We start from the raw sequence: 22,912 nt of genomic DNA, 5'->3' as shown, positions 1-22,912 counted from the left end.
TATATACATATTTGTAAACAAGTCGTTGTTCCCCTTTCCTTAAAAAAATAGAGGTAATCTTACATGTTTAACAAACAAAACAATAAACAAAAGCAATAGATAATTTATTAACAAATACAAAAACATAAAAATATTTCGAGTATAGCACAAAAACCGGCTTCAGAACATATACAGCTGATCGATGAAAACCTTTGTTATATTAAATTAATGATTTTTCAACTAAACAGTAAAAAAATATATATAGTTTTTTCATTATATTATGCTCAAGAGTTATGACTTTAAGATGTCTCAATCATATTTGATTTAACAAATGTTTTGTGTAGATACGGCCCCAAAAACCACATCACATACATAAGCCACCTGAATAATAAACTGTTATAATCAATCTGCTGTATGGTAATGAGCATGTTTTTTTTCGAAGCAAACAAACTTCTCACCACAACATTCAGCCCAGGGGTCATGATATTTTTGTTAGTACATGTATTAGTCAACATTAAAAAAAAAAAGCTTTCAACAGGAATGAATTTATTGGAATCAATGCTACTCAAAGCATAACTTAAAGAATAAAAATACTAAGGAATGAAAACAACAACAAACTACTTAAGAAATCCAATATAAAACAGGCTTTCAAGTACCGTAAGCAAGTTTCAATTTTACATGAGACAGTAATTATACAAACATTAAGTAAGGTGGTTATATCGTCAACAGCAAAAATGTATTCACACGAGAGCATCGAAGAGCGTCCACCATCGTTCTACTGTTGTTCTTTCAATGAAAAAAGGGGCATAACTCAACAAGCATTTAAGCAAGAGTTATAAGCATTTCTTTATATGTTCACGTGTTCGTATTATCTCTTTCACATCTGTTTAAAGTTTCCTTTGTATATCTTCAATGTGTTTTTACTTATGGCCGAGGTTAATAGTTTTATACATTAGATTAAGATTGACCGACAAAGACGCCACAATAGCTCAGTTTATTTCTTTGAAAAAACAGTTGAGCTAAACATTGAGCAATGAAAACTTTTCACTATTTTCATTAGTTCATTTGTTTGCTTAAATTTGAATAATAATAGACAGCACTAACATAATCAAAGCTACAAAAAACAAGAACGAGTATATGTATAAATCTTGATATTGTATGAAATATCCATCCACAGTATGAAAGTAAAACACTCTCAGGTAAATAAAATTAATAAAACTGTATGTGAAATCACTATTTTCAAGAAAGTGTACCATGTACAACGAAAAGTGTGTGACAAATGTGCATATAAAATGAAATAAGAACAATAAGTAGAACTACATGTATATATGTATATTAAATTAATATATGCATAAAAAATTTAGGCTTTGAATATAAAATATGAACGTGTTCCAAATATTGCATGGGTCGAGGTAATGCAACGCCAAATTTACATAAACTCAAATATGTTAAAATCTCTTTCAAATAATTTGAGACCTCTGCAAATGATTTTAAGACCTCTTTAATTGATTTTAAGGAGTTGCTAATTCATTTGTTTTAATAACCATTTAATTATTGCTAGCTAGAATTCAATTGTTGCTCTCACTAATTGAATCATAGAGCTCTTCAAATAAATTGAGGAGAGCTCTAAATCAAGTCATGAGGACATCAAATAATTTGAAGATAGCTCCATTTCTTACAAATCTGTTCTCATCAATAATTTATTTGAAGATGGCTCTTACAGGTACTCTATTTATGGCCTCTATAATTCTATTGCTGAGAGCATTAATTCGGCTCAATTTGAAACAAAACAATATACAATAATGATTTGCAGATATCCCCAATTCAATAAGAAAGGTCTCTTATCAATTTGGGGAGCTCTACAATTCAAATTTCAGTAATAATGCTCTTCAATTCAGTTCAGTTTAAAATATCTTCCATTTAAGTGTACAGCTATCACCATGATTTGGAGAGATCTCTAATTCAATTGTGTTGCTGTCACAGATTTGATTGGAGACCTCTTTTATTGAATTGAAGAGGTCTTTAACTATTTAAGGAACTCTTTAAATATTTAAGAATATGTAGATTGGGCAATCCATACAAGGTAGATAATTGAACATTGTCCCCTCTTGTTCTGATTAGTAAGAGATCTGCCCATAGGTTGCAGTATCGGTTAGGGACAGGGGTCAAAATGATATACCTTTGGCTCGATAACCATCTCAATATCCCTTGGTTCGAATTCCATGTTGGCTCAAACTTGATGTAAAGGACTGATTTTACTTTTACTCTTTGTAAGCACTCCTGCTTAGCTCAATATTTACAAGCTTGAAGAACTTTGGCCGGTCCCTAGGATATCGAGCCAAAGTGTTGCGACTGTACATAATAAACCTGAATTTCCAAGTAATAAAACAAAATTATTGACCACAACCCTACACTTGCCTTGTATAGCTTGAATACACAAACATGTCTTTTGTAAAAAATATAGAGGAGTGAAACGGCGTCAGATACCTTTTTATTATGTATATAATTATATATATTCTCCCATCCCTGACCGATACAGACAACTGTCCTCCTCATGGAAAGGGAGATAACTACAAAGGGAGATAACTACAGAAAACTAGTAAATAATATCAGAGTTTCGTTTCCCCCCTCCCCCACAACAGCCTTTTTTCTCCTGTGCACGACGTGTCCCCGGTTCTCGTGCGGTCCCATGCAGGTAGTAACTGGTTCCCATGGACGGAGTGAAGTCATCGGCAGGAAGTTTACGCGCTGGAACAACAGACAGATCATTTTAATGAAGTTGATTAGAACAACTTAACTGTTTTAAATTATGCTTTAAATAATACATTTCAATACATTGTCCAATTTGACAGTCACATTCATTGCTACTGGAAATTCCGAAAACTGAAGGTGTCATCGTCAGTGGCATAGACATGAAAATAATTCTCATAAGAAATTTGCTACTCGTATTTAAAGTATGTAAGCTTTAACAGGCAAAAAGATAAGTTTGGTTTAAGTTAGCCAAAATGTATATCGACTGGTCAATTAGATGTTAAAAATGTGTAACTAAGACGCTATGAATAGAGGACAAACAAGAGCTGTCACAGTATGTGACGAATGCCCCCCAATGTGACATTGACCTACAACAAGGTCAGTACATGAAAAGTTTATCTTGCCTTTACGTGTCAAATACATATGGCAAGTTATTTTAAATTGCCTCTGAACATAAAAAAATACCACCCATACTTGACAACCTACACTGTTATGTCCTTATATTCAGAATTCCCTTGTGAATAAACATTTAGTGTATCTTTCACATTAGAGGAAGGGACATGGGTCTTGCACACGACACGTTGTCTTCGTATGTGGAACACATGTAGCAAGTGATTTTAAAATCTGTCCATACAAGGGAAAGTAACAGCCCTGACACGACAACCTATACTCTATGTCCTTATATGCAGCACTCCATTGTGAATAAACACTAAGTGTGACCTTGACCTTTGAGGTAGGGACACGGGTCTTGCACGCGACACGTCGTCTTGGTATGTGGAACACATGTGGCAAGTTATTTTAAAATCTGTCCATACAAGGGAAAGTTACAGCCCAGACATGACAACCTATACTGTATGTCGTTATATGCAGCACTCCATTGTAAATAAACACTAAGTGTGACCTTGACCTTTGAGGTAGGGACACGGGTCTTGCACGCGACACATCGTCTTGGTATGTGGAACACATGTGGCAAGTTATTTTAAAATCTGTCCATACAAGAGAAAGTTACAGCACGGACACGACAACCTATACTCTATGTCCTTATATGCAGCACTCCATTGTGAATAAACACTAAGTGTGACCTTGACCTTTGAGGTAGGGACACGGGTCTTGCACGCGACACGTCGTCTTGGTATGTGGAACACATGTGGCAAGTTATTTTAAAATCTGTCCATACAAGGGAAAGTTACAGCCCGGACACGACAACCTGTACTCTATGTCCTTATATGCAGCACTCCATTGTGAATAAACACTAAGTGTGACCTTGACCTTTGAGGTAGGGACACGGGTCTTGCACGCCACACGTCGTCTTGGTATGTGGTACACATGTGGCAAGTTATTTTAAAATCTGTCCATACAAGAGAAAGTTACAGCCCGGACACGACAACCTATACTCTATGACCTTATATGCAGCACTCCATTGTGAATAAACACTAAGTGTGACCTTGACCTTTGAGGTAGGGACACGAGTCTTGCATGTCACAAGTCGTCTTGGTATGTGGAACACATGTGGCAAGTTATTTTAAAATCTGTCCATACAAGGGAAAGTTACAGAGCCGGACAGACGGACGGACGGACGGACGGACGGACGGACGGACGGTGCGATTTTAATATGCCCACCTTCGGGGGCATAAAAAGGCATATCTCTGAAGGAATTTATTAACCATTTTTACAAAATCTGATGCAAGTTTTTTACCTATTTCTTCGAAGACATGTTGAATATTGACGGCTGTGAGGGCGCTCGTCTCCACATAAATTGCACCAATATTCTCTGCATATGCTTTTGCTTCTAAAACAAAAGCAGAAATGGGTTGTTTTTTTAATTAAAACAATGAAATGTCTTACATAATGTATTTAGAACACAACCTACATTCTCAGCAAATGGAAAGGCATCCATTAAGTACTAGGCTTAATCATTAAGAATTTCAACATTTGCAGTTGTTTAAAGATCCGCCTACTGTCACTCATTCGATACACATTCCCAGCGTCAAATTTTGCATTTACAATGTGTAAGCCAATGAGGTTGTATTCAAAGTCAGTTAGATGACATTAAGTCATATATCTTAATAGTTTAAAAAAAAATCCTAACATTTTCTGTCAAATTCATAATGTTCAAATTACTCAAAGTGCATTCAATGTGCCCTTTTCTCCCTAAGCCCCCTGTTTCTCTACTCTAGCACCACTGTCCTTTTAAACCCTAGTGCCTGTCTCGCACCAAAGTGGTTGTGGCTTCAACATTAGTTTAAGTCCTTCCAGTGGCACATTCTTTTGGTTGCTCAAAATGGACGATAAAACTGCAGTGCGTTCAGTAAGATGAGCTTTTACAAAATGCTAGCAAACGTTTTGTTTTGAATCCCTGTTGCAATGCAGCGCATACACTGCAAATGGGGAAACAAACAGCAAAGGCTGGCCGCAAACATGTTTACTGAACGCATGGCAGGTTTCTACACAAAAACTGGATTCCAGCCTGATTAGAATCAGCATATAGATGTCTTCACAATCAACAAAAATAAAAAAAATGGTTTAAACTTCTAGTCATAGCCTTGTTGCCTCTACAGTGTTCAAGTAGCTCTGTTACTCACCGACAGTGGAGACTTCCCTGAGATCTTCAAGGTCACACTTGTTTCCCGCAACGGCAATCACAATGTTCCCAGACGCCATTCTCTGTAACTCCTTCACCCACTCCTGGGCCGCAGGGAAAGATGACTGTCAAGAAAAAAATAACAGGATCATTTTGAGCAGATGTTAATACTTTCTTAGGTCTTGTCAGTTTTTCCCAGTCAATTAAGGTTATAATTAAACAGGTAAGAGTGGAAATGGTGATTGTGGTCCAGTGGTAAAGGTGTTGGTCCCTCATCCAAGAGATCATTGGATTGATCCCCTCCAGGAAAACTTTCTTATGACTTCTTAAAATGGACAGCAGTACTCAGCACTTTTTACCCAGAAAACTCCAGCGTAATTACATGAACAACAACACTTATGATAATGATATCAACTTTTTAACAATTCCCTTACTGGTTTCTTTGAAATCAGACACATGAGAAACCTTTATTGTATATTATTAATTATACTTGTCACAGCCTGGCTGTTCAAGAAATGAAAATGTTAATTCATTTCAAGAGTGAATGAAAACGGTAAATATTTGAAACTGACAATGTTACTTGCTGTATTTAAGCACATGCAAAAAGGTGGTCTCATAAATCATAGATCAACACAACAAAAAAATTACAAAACACATCTTAAATTGTATGAGTGTTTTTGTGTGTGTGTTTTTTTGTTGATACATCATCTCCCATACCCTAACGGTAACAGTAACATGCGGATATATTACAAAGCTAGCTTTATTCCTTTATATGCAAGCAACATGGTACAAAATATTTACTTCACTTACAACCCTCGTGATTGAAATATACAAGTCAAACTAAGCGTTTGTGCATTATTTCAATTACTCAGGTAATGGGTGCAGTAACTACTACTATATACCCAGAGGAAAACAACACTGACACAATTTCTATAATCATACTTTTTCACAGATTTTAACTCACTTCTCTGGTGATATCATACACCACAATAGCTGCCGCTGCCCCTCGATAATACATTGGGGCCAGTGATCGGTACTGAAATGCGAAAATGATACACATAAATGGTAAAATATATTTCTTAGATATACACTCGGTTATAAAATGAATCATTTTAAACATAAGCTGTCAATGGATAGGATGCATGCCTATCAAAGGCAGCTTTTTAAATCTAATAAAATGGATGACATTGAGTGTTCGTATGTTTTGGCAAGCTTAAAAAGGCCCATGAATCTGTACAAAATTAGGCAAGAGTTATATATATCGTGTTGAACATACTCTGCTTCAGACAATAAGAGTCCTACAAGAAATAATTTATAAGACACAAAGCCCATTAAAGCTGCACTCTTACAGATTTAATGTTTCTCAAACTTTTTTTTTTTTGTCTTTGAATGAGCAAATTTTTGTGTAGATCGCAGATTTTTATATTTCCATTACAAAATTAAAGTTTTATGGCTTAAGCCATTACTAACGGTTTAAGAAAAACACCTAAAACATTGATTTTGGAACGGAAAAATGAAAATCTGCGATCTGATGTTTTGTCAGCAGTCTTTTATCATTGGTTTGCAGATATGTATGCAAAAAATTGCTCGTTCCAAGACAAAAAATAAAAAAGTTGCCAAAACGTTCAATCTGTGAGAGTGCAGCTTTAAGAAACAAGGGACAGGTAATAATATGGTCAAACCACAAAACCCCTTTATTTATTATATTCTTAAGGGTTAACACACAAATTCACCTTCTCCTGGCCTGCAGTGTCCCATATCTGGAAGATGAATGTTCTCTCATCCAGCACCACCCTCTTTGTCATAAACGAGGCCCTGAAAGGTACAGAAGTTTCATCCTAGTCAATCTCTATTGTGAGGTTAATAAAGGGTCGTAACTCTGTACATAAGCATCATAAATGCTTTCAGTAATGAACTTTACCATTTGAAAAAGGAAAAAGTTCTGTGAAATAAAATTTAACATGAAAATAGTTAATGCATTTTGACTCAGTTTTAAGCATTTGGTAATTCTTGGACCTACCCTATTGTACTTTCTAGACATTCTTTGTATTGGTCACGGACAAATCTCAGTACAATGCTCGACTTCCCAACACCCGACTCCTGAAATACAATACAGCTATGGATATAAATCTGATGATGTAAAAACATTCACTTTACTTTATCTACTGATTTACTGAGGCGATTTTAATGTATAGACTCTTTGGTTCATAAACGACTGCTTGGTGTATATGTATATCACCCATATATGGGAGACAAGTTTACTGAGTTTAGTACTTGGTATGATACTCAAGTTTCCAAAAACTACCACAAAATGGTGAGTGGGATCTCTTGCTGCAAGGGGAAAAAGTGTAAAAACTGAAAAACTGAGCTTGAAGCCAAGGTCTTGGACAGCATTATCCAATTGCTCAGGGCATACTTTTGTTGTCATTGGCATGATGCATTAAACCAGTGACCTTCATCTGCATTAATGCATGCGGTACATGTAAAAATTTATCTTGGCAGTATGGATACTTCTTAAAAATGACCCATCAAAGATCTTAATACCTACCCCTAGTAAACATAGCTTTATCTCCTTCACAGCCATCAATGCGATTCAGGTCATGGCTTCTTTGATCTGAAAATAATCAGATCAATGATTTTATTATATCACATTAAAGTAGAAATAGCACACTGTTTTTAAAACTGCTCCATTTGCGAAAAAAAAGTTTTGCCCCACTGCGATCACGAAAAAAGGGCGCTCAGGGAAACTATTTTATCACTTGGACATTTTAAGTTTTCAGAGAGTGTCACAACTTTTAACTGTAAATCTCAAGCCAAAATGAGTACAAATTAAGCATAAATCTCATTTTAAATTGAGAAACAGTAACAATTTACATACAAATAAACATTAATTATCCCACCTGAGCTCCCACCAATAAAGTTTGTTTTTAAAAGCATCAACTTTTAAAACAAGTCTGCCAATACCAAAAAAACATCAAAATTCAATGCAGTTATACCATTACTCATCACCGGGACTACGAGGAGGCAAGTAGTTCTTGGACATTTTTTTATTATTTTTTTCAACATATTCTCCTGAATTTTGAAGATATAATGAATAAAAAAAAATCTTTACCATAAACATTAGCTCATCTTATATATATATAAATATTGCAATAGTATGTGTTTAGTCATGTAACATAACTTTCTTTTCTTTTGTTCCAAATGACAGATACTAAAGAGGTCAAACTCGAGACTGACAGTAGAAGTTCTTGGACAGCTCCTACAAAACCAGGAATATTGTCCTTATAGATATCTTAATTTGATATTATTATATTAATGTGTACAAGTTGAGTATTTAAACCAGAATTATTTTTTTTAACCATTCATTTGCCATTAAAATAACTTTATTAAGCAGAGCATATAGATATACTGCATAATGTCATTTAACTTATGATGTACCTTGATCATCTGATATATATTAGTGGCAGAGGGTGTAACATACGCATATGCTTTAATAAGACTGTAAGATTTTCCTTCCTTTAATCAAAATTATTTTAATCTGCATTAAATGGTACTTTTCTGTGCATGCACGCTGCTCTTGAAATTTCCATCCACCCCCCACCGGTCTGGGTATATACCGGGGATAGCCGGGGAAAAGGGCTGTGTTTTTACCTTTCAGTGCCGGGTGAATGCGGTGGTTTTGTCTTCGCGCAAAATATAGTGGGGAATGGGCAGTACCTAGGGTCCCTGGGGTGGGGTGGGGGGGCATTTGAGGGGGATTTGACCATCAGTTCATCCCCACAGAACGGGGATTTGACCCGGGGTTGGCTGGACCGAAAGTCAATTAAAGTCCCCGCTATTCCCCGGACCTGGGGGTTGTGGTAACAATTGACTGGTGCGTAACAACCAGGTGTTTGATATGTTACTTCCAAAATGAGGTCAAAATCGCTACTGTTCGAGAACTACATGTACATGGTATTCTGGGGCTTTTAAGGAGTACATATACTTGGCAAAATTTGGCATTATTTAGTGTGCGGACTCTTAAAATCATTTAAAAAGCAGTATTTGATAAACCCACATAACTAGATTCTTAATGAGGAAAATGTAAACAGTTAAAGTGCTTTTTTACAGCTGGAACTTAAATAACAGTTATAATTAGAGACAAAAAGTAACTAGTTTACTTAGTACACAGCTGCAGGCATAATTTAATAGACCTACATTATCTGATAATATCAAGTAGAACGGAATATTCTTTCGTCAAGAAAAACTTACATTACCCAGTTTAAATCTGATTCGAATAACAGCAGTGTCACTATAATTTGTTTTACATGCTTTAATCTGACAGGGAAATAGATATTATAGATATCACTTTTTATAGGTTAGCCTAAGGTACAGTACGGATTGTAGTATTGCCAGATAAACGACAGTACGGATTTCAGCAGGTGCTTGGATGGTCTATTTACGTCATAGATATTTGTGTAAATAGAAAAATTTGCCTTTGCAGCAAAGTATTAAGGTTGACAATGTTTTAAGGTTGACAATGTTTATCATAAATTTCTCTTGTCAAAATGAACTCAATTTTGATTGTGTTTATATAAAATAATAATGTAAGTAGTTGCCACATTTTCCCATGATTATTTTATGAAATAATTTGGGTAAATCAAACAATTAAGAAAAAAAGGAAGATCTACACTGTACTTTATCTTTGATTTAGATTTAGCTAATACAGTATAATTTAGTATTTTAGTACTCCATATAAACAGCTGCTTCTGAGTCTTTAACGGTTTTTGAATAGGCGAAAGTTCCCTATAATCGCATTATTGTGCCTAGTATTTTAGAAGGTGTAAACAAAGGTCCATGCCTTTAATTTTAATACCTATCAATCCTTTATTTATGTTCATATTGAAAAGCATCCAACTTTGACACTGAAATTTAAGACATCCATTACGTTTTGACTGTAAATCATATGACTGTAGCAATCATTGCTTTGGAACACGTTCAAAAGCACTGTAGATTATCAAATGACCATATATCTCTATGCTGGTGGTCATAGCTGGGGGACACGTTCTAAAGCACTGTAGTTTAACAGTTGACCATATATCTTTATACTGGTGGTCATAGCTGGGGGACACGTTCTAAAGCACTGTAGTTTATCAAATGACCATAGGTCTTTATACTGGTGGTCATAGCTGGGGGACACGTTCTAAAGCACTGTAGTTTATCAAATGACCATATATCTTTATACTGGTGGTCATAGCTGGGGGACACGTTCTAAAGCACTGTAGTTTATCAAATGACCATATATCTTTATACAGGTGATCATAGCTGGTGGACACGTTCTAAAGCACTGTAGTTTATCAAATGACCATATATCTTTATACAGGTAGTCATAGCTCGGGGACACGTTCTAAAGCACTGTAGTTTATCAAATGACCATATATCTTTATACAGGTGGTCATAGCTGGGGGACACGTTCTAAAGCACTGTAGTTTATCAAATGACCATATATCTTTATACAGGTAGTCATAGCTCGGGGACACGTTCTAAAGCACTGTAGTTTATCAAATGACCATATATCTTTATACAGGTGGTCATAGCTGGGGGACACGTTCTAAAGCACTGTAGTTTATCAAATGACCATATATCTTTATACAGGTGGTCATAGCTGGGGGACACGTTCTAAAGCACTGTAGTTTATCAAATGACCATATATCTTTATACAGGTGGTCATAGCTGGGGGACACGTTCTAAAGCACTGTAGTTTATCAAATGACCATATATCTTTATACAGGTGGTCATAGCTGGGGGACACGTTCTAAAGCACTGTAGTTTATCAAATGACCATATATCTCTATACTGGTAGTAATAGCTTGGGGACACGTAATTTGTTAAGTGTTAAATCATAAGGAAAGGAGTGTTAAAACAAAAATAGCAAAAGCTGGAACCCTTTAGCAAAATAATGTTGAAGACCACAATTTCAAACGTGTATTCAAAATTAATTACGGCTGATGTGTTGTTTGATTGGTTGATTGACAATGTATCATGTGATATAATGAATGTTTCCATAAGGGGCCAACACATCCACCATTTTTGTTAAAGTCCCGGTGGCTGTGTTGACTAGCCAGCTGTTTTTTTTACTGTTTACTTGGTTTTTCCTGGCGTGGGTTTGAACCCCACAAAAACCAAAATAAATTTTTATGCACTGGATTTTTTTCTGCATTATTCATAACATAAAAAAATGATAAAAATAGTTTTTTTCAGATGCATTACCGGGAAAACTAATATTTGGTCCAAAAACAAAAGCGAGTCACTTTTAAGTACTGCATTCAGTTTACTTGGTATATGCCTTCCAGATGCGTAGTCAGGCTTTACTGAATGTTACGCACGAAAGGGGGATGGTGTTGAAGGAGGAATATCCCTGTAGCTGTAGGGGGGCTCCCCAAGGAAAAAAAATGAAATATAGAACTAACATGTTGGGCACTGATGTGTATTTGGAGGGATTTATAGGTTCGGGGCCGCCGACCTTGTAGTAACCAAGTGATTGATTTAGGCTCAGTAAGCTATCCAACACAGAGAAAAAATGCTTACTATAGCTGATCTTCCCTTTATTCTGATATCAATATTTAGCTTAGCCCTTGAATTTGATGCCATTTTTTGCCATATTTATTTTTTCATTTTTCAAATTGATGTTACACACATGCGTAAGTGCATAATGCTGGCTACGCCCCAGCCTTCAATGCTTCATATGAGTAGTTATGGCGGTGACAGCTGATGTGAAGTTCTAAATCTTAAGCAATGCAGTTTATCAACTGATCACCTGGAATCATGACTTGAAATTGGATGTTCACCTGGATACACTTGAGGAGCAAAGAGGTCATGTTATGTTTGGAAAACTATGAAAAAAAAGTTGTTTGATTTGAAGTCTACAGATAAAACTCAGGATATATACAAGTGTAAGAAATGTGGTTAGAATCAGTAAAGACTTAAAAGAAAGTCTTCACTGGATGTGTTAAGAAATAGGTAACTTTTGGTTTAATGAAGACATGGAATTAGAGAAAAAAGGTCACATTGGATTAAGAAAGTGATCTACAAGAATAGGTTTATGTGAAGAAAACTACTAGCTCAACAATTGGATTCACCTGAGGAGTTACAAGAACATTGGATTAAGAAGATATACAAAAATAGGTTGGATTATGTGAAGCAACTACTAGTTAAACGGATTTGGATTCACCTGAGGAATTACAAGAAACTATATGATAAAGGTCTTTTTTACTGTGCTTTGAAAAAAGGTCATCTGAAATGGGCCAAAGTTGAAGAGAAGATTGAAAAAATATGAAAGAATTGTGTGGATTTTAGATGACATGATTGAGTCTGTGACAAAAAACACTTCCATTGTTGGTAGTTTTCTATGCTTGGTGGAATTGAGAAATAATTTTTCATACAAGTATGGTTACTTATCTGCATGGAAAAATCAACATAAGCGGAACTTATGTGAACTGTGCCACAAATTAATTCTCCTGAAAGTACACAGTAACTATTATACACTTTCGTTTGCAAATCACCCTGGAATACATAGATCAAGGGTCTGAAGCATTGATTGATCTTGGCTTTTGTTCACGCTTAAACCACCAAGTGAATTTCCTTTCAAGTCTGACAGCTATGGCCTGTCATTTAACTTCATGCATCATTTTGCTAACATCATCTGCAATTTGACCTGTTGTTTAACTAATCACATAGAACTTTCTACCAAAAAAGTGGGCTCATTTCCACACAAACCATCCATGTTCAGTTTGCATTGATCTTCCCTTCACCAGGGCTTTAAAGTATGCTTGCAACAACTGCATGGTTACAAAGGGAAATCTTTAAAGAGTTGATCATGACTACCTGGGTTATCTTTTAAGAGTTGATCATTACTACCTGGGATATCTTTGAAGAGGGGATCATGAATATCTGGGATATTTTTTAAGAGTTGATCATGACTACCTGGGATATCTGTGAAGAGGGGATCATGACTACCTGGGATATCTTTTAGAGGTGATCATGAATATCTGGGATATCTTTTAATAGTTGATCATGACTACCTGGGATATCTTTGAAGAGGTGATCATGACTACCTGGGATATCTTTGAAGAGGTGATCATGAATATCTGGGATATTTTTAAAGAGTTGATCATGACTACCTAGGATATCTTTGAAGAGGTGATCATGAATACCTGAGATATTTTTGAAGAGGTGATGATCATGAATATCTGGGATATTTTTAAAGAGTTGATCATGACTACCTAGGATATCTTTAAAGAGGTGATCATGAATACCTGAGATATCTTTGAAGAGTTGATCATGACTGCCTGGGATATCTTTGTGAAGAGGTGATCATGACTATCTGGGATAGATATCTTTGAAGAGGTGATCATGACTACCTGGGATAGATATCTAAGAGGTGATCATGAATAACTGGGATATCTTTGAAGAGGTGATCATGAATAACTGGGATATCTTTGAAGAGGTGATCATGAATACCTGGGATATCTTTTAAGAGGTGACCATGCATACCTGGGATAACTTGAAAGAGTTTATCGTGACTACCTTTACCTGGGATATCTTTGAAGAGTTCATCATGACTACCTGAAGGTGGTATAAATTAACCATCTGCTTTTTGCAAAATGGAAAAATGATTTTAATCATGCCTTAATACATGTAACAGATACTTTTTCAAGCTTCCTGTTGACCTTATAAGGATTGTAGTAATCACTTCATACAAGAAATCAACATTTTTAAATACTTTATTTGAAATCATAATATGAAAATAAAATAAATCCATTCAAACAAGTGCTGACACAGCAATTTGACAAATGTTCTGGACAGGGTTTACTTTACACAGAAAGCCAATTGTTCAATGTTCTGTTTGCATACATAAAAGCCCATATTTAATTAGGAAGAAACATTTATAGATGTGCATCATGATGAACCCACTGGTTCAATGAAATTTTAAAAGTTTGAAGGCAAAAGCTGTTACATTTGAGATGAACAGTTACCTTAAATGGAGCTTTAAGCAAAAATCTTAGCAATACACAATCTAATATAAAAGTAAGGTAAAAAAAGTTCTTAGTTTCAGCTAACTTCTAAAATAAATAGGGTTGGTCAGTATGCTTTTTTTCTAAAAAAAACAAGAGGCCCATGAGTGCCTATGCTCTAGTGGCACGGCTCATGTGGTTATTTTTGATCTAGAGCATGTTTGTATGAGTAATAGCCAACAAACATATTGTTCACGTTTTGTGTTTGAGTTAGCTTAAAACGTTGCACATTTAACATCTGAGAACAGAAAGTGTTGTAAGCAGATTAGTTGCATGAATTACTAGTATTCTAATATGTGCCAAGTAAAGGTCATCTGAGGAGAATAAAATTTGCTACAAAACTGTACTATTGGTCAAATTTTCATTTTTGTAGCTTTAAAAGGACTAAATGGATGGTGGCTCCGGCCCAGGGCACATAATTTCAACTGTTTTGCTAGACGGTCTACATATAATGCTCCACAACAAATATCAAAGATATGAGCCTTGTGGTTTGAAACAAGAAGATTTTGAAAATATTTCTTAAAAAACTTGTGACCCCTGGGGGCAGTGCCAGTTTTGACCCTAGGGGCATAATTTGAACAACCATGGTAGCAGACCAATAAAATAATCCTTATTCAAAATAACAAGGGTCTGCATAGTTGTTTCAGACATAAAGATTTTCAAACATTTCCCAATTTAGTATACCAAACCGGTGAACCCAGTGGCGTGGCCAATAATGACCCCAGGGGCCTAATTTGAACAATTTTTCACATGAATTTGTGACTTTACATGTAAACTTGTCTAAAAATAGACTTCGCTCATGTAGACTTGGCTAAAAATAGCATTTTTTTTTACTTTTGAGGCCCATAATCTAGGTATGCATGGGCAGATCTGGTTTTCGAAAGGAACCAAGCTCTAATTGATATCTTAATACTGTACAAGTTTCATCTATATACAATTAAAACTGAAGACTGTACCATGTTCACAAGCAATTGCTTACAGTCGCACAGACGTTCAAGGCCAATAATCTAGGCATGCATGGGCAGATCTGACTGGTTTTCGAAAGGAACCGAGCTCTATTGGATATCTAAATACTGTTTTATTGAGATACAATCATAACTAAAGACTGTATGGTGTTCACAAGCAATTGTTTACAGGCGCTAGGAAGCACATACTACGTACACATTACCATCACATCAGATATTCTGATCTTTGGCCAGTAAAGCTAAAATTAAAACCGTGATAATGTACCAAAACTACCTATATCAGGGTATATCACTATTGTATTCTTTTTAAGAGCTGTCATGGGGCAGTGCCCTCAACTATATGCTGCTTTGTCTTAGAAATGAATACAATAATGATAAAGGTAATATGCAATAAAGAGACAAAATAAAAATTAAGCATGAAATGCTGCAATGCAAAAAAAACAACAAGTTTTCAATGATTGACAGACAAACCTAATTAATTAAGCCTTTGTTGTGCGATTAAGTTTCAATATTTTTTTGTTTTAGTGACCTTGATCCTATGGGCCCCGAAAGCAATTCTATAATACTTTGTATACTAAGTTTGTAGATGTATTTGATGCTGCCCTCCTCCTGGCCTGCCAACACAATGACACAGTCATGTCATTTTTATAACCAGGTTTCACTTTACAGGTTAACAAGAGCTGTCGTAAAACAGTGCGCTCTACTACGCCTCTTGGAATTGGACGTAAATACAATAATAGTGTGATATGTGCCTGTAAAAAGCAATAAAACAATCAAATAAAAAAAGTGAATAAGAATCACAATGTGACAAAACAAGGTTTGATTTGGTTAAGATTATAAAAATGTGCCTGTCAAAATAAAAAAATAACAAGACGCCAACGCGGCAACGCCGCATAAAGCTTGATTTTTTATTTGACAATGCAATTTTGCAAACCTAGGATTTGAGCTAATGACCTAGTATTTTTAACCAAAAAGACCCATATTTATATTTATCGGAGATATCATTCATACAAATAACCTGATCAACAGAAATTATTCCATTTGTGTGAGGAAAAACGAACATTTTATAAATACATCAGCTTTTCCAAAAAGATCTGTCCCAGAGACCTAGTTTTTGACCCTAGATGACACACTTTATCATCTAAGATTTCATGTACACAAATATTTTTAAAGTTAATTAAAATTTAAATTTTTGAAAAATATGGTTAGATCTGAAATTCATGATTGGGATGTGTGTTTATAAAATAACAATTGAATTTAGTTATTAACTGATATGGATAGCTTTGGTAAGCATAGATTTTTTTTATGACATCAGGAAAGTATTTCCTAAGATTTGACCTAGTGACCTAGTTTTTGATCTGAGGTGACCTATATTCACAAATGATTAAGACAACATGTAGACAAATATTCTGACCAAGTTTAAAAAAGATTTGACTAAAATTAATGAATTTTTATGACTGTGGGATTCTTTCTTCTAAAATTTGACCTTGTGACCTAGGTTTTGACCGGGGATGACCCATATTATAAAACTTTTAAGATATTATGCAGACAAATATTCTGACCAAGTTTCATAAAGATTTGACAAAAATTGTTCAATTTATGATGTGGAATGATTTTCCTAAGATTTGACCTAGTGACCTAGAATTTGACCCGGGATAACCCATATTAAAAAACTTTCAAGATAGTATGCAGACAAATATTCTGACCAAGTTTCATAAAGATATGAAAAAAATGTTGAATTTATGACATGGAAATATTTTCTCTAAGATGTGACCTAGTGACCTAGAATTTGACCAGGGATGACCCATATTCATACATCTTCAAGATAACATGCTGACAAATAGTCTGACCAAGTTTGATTACCATTGGATAAAAACTCTTGATTTTATTACATAAAATGAAAACTTTAACGCAGAATTGTTAATGATAGTATAGCCCACCTATTCTTCGAATAGTCGAGCTAAAAATGAACAAATAATAATTTGCAATGCTAATAAGCTCTTGCTCAATTTCATCATGTCCCTTTCACATATGAGTTGGACTGATATATCAATCACTAAATATTAATGGTCCTAGGTCAAAGAATTCAAGGTTCATTGTGCAGAATAACCACTGTTAGCCATTACCTTCACCTTCGAGCAAAAAACTCCGAAAACAATACTTGTCATGTCCTGGTCAAATATAACCTACCATTAATGTTTCATGGTGTGAAGTCAACCAACAAAATGTATTTTCAAATTATTCAAAAATATAAATGTGTCTGTTTGAAAACATATGCTAAAACATATGCCCATTTGTTTTTACAATAGTGGCATAATACATATAAAATACAATAAATCAATGACACAATGCAGCACAAAAGAGGTCTTTTATATCACAGATTCTCTGCAAGCCAAGGTAGGGTAATTCCATCCAAAGAGCATGCAAACTGACAACAGCTTGTTGAAGAGATTTTCCTGAGGAACAATCCTGGGTATTCATTCCCTTCCTTCTGTCAGAGTAGAGACGTTTCAAACTGACAGCCTGCAATTTTAATGTACATATTTGAAAACTGTTTATATTCACAGTGACTTTTTATAATTTTTTTTACATAAAGTGATGTTACATAAAATGTTGCCCATATATACAACTAGAACTGTAAGCCATAGGCTAACGAATACCCCCCACCCCTCCATGTCTAGGTTGTTTGCCCTGGAGTTAGGCCGGACAAAGCTAATTTTGCCTACAAGGGGAGATAACTCCAGTCAGGGTCATGTGACCTGTACCAAATTCACAGAGGCGAAAGTTTACAACATGGCCATTAATTTCTGAAAGTTTGATAAAGATTTGTTGAATAATAACAAAGATGAATCCCGGACAGGGCTTATTTTGCCTACTTTAACACATCAAGGGGAGATAACTTCAGTCAGGGTCATGTGACCTGTACCAAATTCACAGAGGCGAAAGTTTACAACATGGCCATTAATTTCTGAAAGTTTGATAAAGATTTGTTGAATAATAACAAAGATGAATCCCGGACAGGGCTTATTTTGCCTACTTTAACACATCAAGGGGAGATAACTCCAGTCAGGGTCATGTGACCTGTACCAAATTCACAGAGGCGAAAGTTTAAAACATGGCCATTAATTTCTGAAAGTTTGATAAAGATTTGTTGAATAATAACAAAGATGAATCCCGGACAGGGCTTATTTTGCCTACTTTAACACATCAAGGGGAAATAACTCTGGTCAGGGTCATGTGACCCGTACCAATTTCACAGAGGCGCAAGTTTACATCATGGCCATTAATTTCTGAAAGTTTGATAAAGATTTGTTAAATAATAACAAAGATGAATCCCGGACAGGGCTTATTTTGCCTACTTTAACACATCAAGGGGAAATAACTCTGGTCAGGGTCATGTGACCCGTACCAATTTCACAGAGGCGCAAGTTTACATCATGGCCATTAATTTCTGAAAGTTTGATAAAGATTTGTTAAATAATAACAAAGATGAATCCCGGACAGGGCTTATTTTGCCTACTTTAACACATCAAGGGGAGATAACTCTGGTCAGGGTCATGTGACCCGTACCAATTTCACAGAGGCGCAAGTTTACATCATGGCCATTAATATCTGAAAGTTTGAAAAAGATTTGTTCAATAACGACAAAGATGAATCCCGGACAAAAAAAAAACGGACGGACAGACGGACAGACAGACAGACGGACAACCCGATTCCAGTATGATTAAACAGACTATCATAAACAATAAGTCTACAAGTACGGTATAAGGCCTTAAAGGGACTGTACACCAGATTGGCACTAAAAAAGTTTTTTTTCTGTAACATATCTCAGGACAATTATTTAATAGAATGTGTTACGCTTTTATGTCATAATTGTAAAAAAAGTACAAACATGTAAAAAACTCTGAAATTGAAGTCCAGTGTTGTATCAACTGTGCTACGAAGGCTTACTTCAATCAAGTGGTATATTAAAGCTATACACCTAACTTGGTTATATCATGTGATAACATCGACTAGCCAATCACGCATAAGAAATTAATTCTACTAGGTAGACATACCCAGTAATCTTTTTGAATGGAAAAATATGAAATAACTGCTAAACTTAATAAACTTGCAATTTGATCATCTGGTGCACACTGTTGCTTTAACAGCAATTAAAAAAACAACACATTCATGAAACAAATTATATAATTTACTTTGCCTGTATATAATTATTTAAAACTATATTTATTTATTTTTAAATTATTTTTCGTTTTAAATACAGAAATGCTTATGCTGAGGACTTGGAAAGTTCTATTCTTACACATGGAAGTGGTGCAGAATGTATCCATTAATAGCCACGGCCGCAGATGTAATTCTGTAGATGTTTTCATGGACTCAACGGCATGGTCAACTGTTGGTCCAGGCAGCGATATATCTGCCATCTCTGTGGAAGGCTCTGGATGAAGGGCGGCAAAGGTCCATGACCAACTCCTAATAGCAAAATGAATTATTATTCAGAGTATGAGATGCACTATTTATTGAACATGTAAATGTACATGGGTATATCATTTTTGTTCTCACTCATCAACTCAATACTCTTTAAATCGTTGTTTATATTTCAATCCTGTACTTGTGTATAGACCTGTACTTGTTCATAAACATTTCCTTTAGGCCTGGCGGAAACAATAAATGTCTTATCATACAAAATTACAAACACAAAGCACAGTCTTACCAGTTGGCGTTTCAACACAGTTTGTTCTTCAACATTCCAGAAGCAAGCACGTGTAGACAGACACCAAGCACACACTTTAGGGTGATAGTGGTGGTGGTCATTTTGTGCTATTGTGCATCTAATAGCTTGTTAACTGCTACAGGTCTTTTTAGGCCAAATCTAAAAAAAATGAACATCTGTCAATTGACCTACAGTGCATGAGAAAGTCACCTTTATAGAGTTATATGGTAAGAGAATTTAATAAAAAAACAGAGCTTTTAAGGTAAAGTCCAGTCAAAATCTCTAATATGAATGTGTATGGTCAGTGGAATAAGAACACAGCTGAAGACAATATACTTCCTGCCATATAAACCAGTGTTAGGTATAGATATGTACCGGAGTATATACAGTCATCTGTTAACTACAGTGCTTTAGAACGTCGTCCCAAAGCTATGATAACTAGTATAGAGATATATGGTCATTTGATAAACTACAGTGCTTTAGAACGTGTCCCCCAGCTATGACTACCAGTATAGAGATATATGGTCATTTGATAAACTATAGTGCTTTAGAACATGTCCCCCAGCTATGACTACCTGTATAAAGATATATGGTCATTTGATAAACTACAGTGTTTTAGAACGTGTCCCCCAGCTATGACTACCAGTATAAAGATATATGGTGATTTGATAAACTACAGTGCTTTAGAACGTGTCCCCCAGCTATGACTACCAGTATAAAGATATATGGTGATTTGATAAACTACAGTGCTTTAGAACGTGTCCTCCAGCTATGACTACCAGTATAAAGATATATGGTCATTTGATAAACTACAGTGCTTTAGAATGTGTCCCCCAGCTATGACCACCTGTATAAAGATATATGGTCATTTGATAAACTACAGTGCTTTAGAACGTGTCCCCCAGCTATGACTACCAGTATAAAGATATATGGTGATTTGATAACCTACAGTGCTTTAGAACGTGTCCTCCAGCTATGACTACCTGTATAAAGATATATGGTCATTTGACAAACTACAGTGCTTTAGAATGTGTCCCAAAGCTATTACTATCAGTATAATGATATATGGTCATTTGATAAACTACAGTGCTTTAGAACGTGTCCTCCAGCTATGACTACCTGTATAAAGATATATGGTCATTTGACAAACTACAGTGCTTTAGAATGTGTCCCAAAGCTATTACTATCAGTATAATGATATATGGTCATTTGATAAACTACAGTGCTTTAGAACGTGTCCTCGAGCTATGACTACCTGTATAAAGATATATGGTCATTTGACAAACTACAGTGCTTTAGAACATGTCCCAAAGCTATTACTACCAGTATCAAGATATAAGGTCATTTGATAAACTACAGTGCTTTAGAACGTGTACCCCAGCTATGACTACCAGTATAAAGATATATGGTCATTTGATAAACTACAGTGCTTTAGAACGTGTCCAAATGCTATTACTACCAGTATAAAGATATATGGTCATTTGATAAACTACAGTGCTTTAGAACGTGTCCCCGAGCTATGACTACCTGTATAAAGATATATGGTCATTTTATAAACTACAGTGCTTTAGAACGTGTCCCCCAGCTACGACTACCTGTATAAAGATATATGGTCATTTGATAAACTACAGTGCTTTAGAACGTGTACCCCAGCTATGACTACCAGTATAAAGATATATGGTGATTTGATAAACTACAGTGCTTTAGAACGTGTCCCCCAGCTATGACTACCTGTATAAAGATATATGGTCATTTGATAAACTACAGTGCTTAAGAACGTGTCCCCCAGCTATGACTACCTGTATAAAGATATATGGTCATTTGATAAACTACAGTGCTTTAGAATGTGTCCCCCAGCTATGACTACCTGTATAAAGATATATGGTCATTTGATAAACTACAGTGCTTTAGAACGTATCCCAAAGCTATTACTACCAGTATAAAGATATATGGTCATTTGATAATCTACAGAGCTTTAGAATGTGTCCCCCACCTATGATCACCAGTATAAAGATATATTGTCATTTGATAAACTACAGTGCTTTAGAAAGTGTCCTCGAGCTATGACTACCTATATAAAGATATATGGTCATTTGATAAACTACAGTGCTTTAGAATGTGTCCCAATACTATTACTACCAGTATAAAGATATATGGTCATTTGATAAACTACAGTGCTTTAGAACGTGTCCCCGAGCTATGACTACCTGTATAAAGATATATGGTCATTTGATAAACTACAGTGCTTTAGAACGTGTCCCCGAGCTATGACTATCTGTTAAAAGATATATGGTCATTTGATAAACTACAGTGCTTTAGAACGTGTCCCAAAGCTATTACCACCTGTATAAAGATATATGGTGATTTGATAAACTACAGTGCTTTAGAACGTGTCCCCCAGCTATGACTACCAGTATAAAGATATATGGTCATTTGATAAACTACAGTGCTGTAGAACATGAGGCCCAACTAGGACTACCATTATAAAGCCAATTGTCATTTGTTTAACTTGTTTAGGTTAGTTTAGGTTAAATGTCAATTAATTTTGTAAAGGTCAAAATTCAGCTCATTCCCACCAAATCACTGTGTGCTTTGCTGAAAAAAATGATTTGCAAGCATCAATAGTTAAATAATGCATAAAATTATGGAAATATTTAATACCGTCTTCCCAAAATTCTTCGTACTAGAGTCAGGCACAAATTATCTTGCATTTCCAGCTCCTGGATTTTCCTTAAAGCCTCTTCCAAGGTTTTACAAACCAGCAATTTTGTTCGCTGTGGTGTACTCATGTGTTTTACACAGATATCAATGACGTAATTGTGTAAACACGCACCTGCCTAAATCCACACTGTCGTTTATCAAAATCCAT

At 35.4% G+C, this 22,912-nt stretch overlaps 1 protein-coding gene and 1 long non-coding RNA gene across 3 annotated transcripts; both read right to left on the bottom strand.

Annotated features, from left to right (window-relative positions):
• Nucleotides 1-87: 87 nt before the first annotated feature.
• On the bottom strand, nt 88-9,700 carry LOC128244649 (ras-related protein Rab-22A-like). 2 transcript variants are annotated; one of them, XM_052962671.1, is made up of 8 exons: nt 9,563-9,700; nt 7,860-7,925; nt 7,332-7,411; nt 7,045-7,126; nt 6,276-6,347; nt 5,313-5,436; nt 4,427-4,519; nt 88-2,727 (listed from the first exon to the last, which is right to left on the bottom strand). In XM_052962671.1, exons 2-8 carry the CDS (start codon nt 7,893-7,895, stop codon nt 2,576-2,578), a joined length of 639 nt encoding a protein of 212 aa, XP_052818631.1. In that variant the 5' UTR covers nt 7,896-7,925; nt 9,563-9,700; the 3' UTR covers nt 88-2,575. The 2 variants fall into 2 exon arrangements, with proteins under 2 accessions (XP_052818631.1, XP_052818632.1); XM_052962672.1 differs by having other exon boundaries at nt 9,568-9,683.
• Nucleotides 9,701-14,055: 4,355 nt separating this feature from the next.
• On the bottom strand, nt 14,056-22,860 carry LOC128242123 (uncharacterized). The gene is made up of 4 exons (XR_008262545.1): nt 22,705-22,860; nt 20,044-20,202; nt 19,633-19,802; nt 14,056-17,852 (listed from the first exon to the last, which is right to left on the bottom strand). It is a non-coding gene; the product is annotated as an uncharacterized LOC128242123 (long non-coding RNA).
• Between the last annotated feature and the right edge of the window lie 52 nt (nt 22,861-22,912).

Source organism: Mya arenaria, chromosome 8 (assembly GCF_026914265.1).
Source record: "Mya arenaria isolate MELC-2E11 chromosome 8, ASM2691426v1".
In the NCBI taxonomy this organism is placed as follows: domain Eukaryota; kingdom Metazoa; phylum Mollusca; class Bivalvia; order Myida; family Myidae; genus Mya; species Mya arenaria.
Note: the sequence above shows the minus strand (reverse complement) of the source record. Positions and strands in the feature narration are given on the sequence as shown.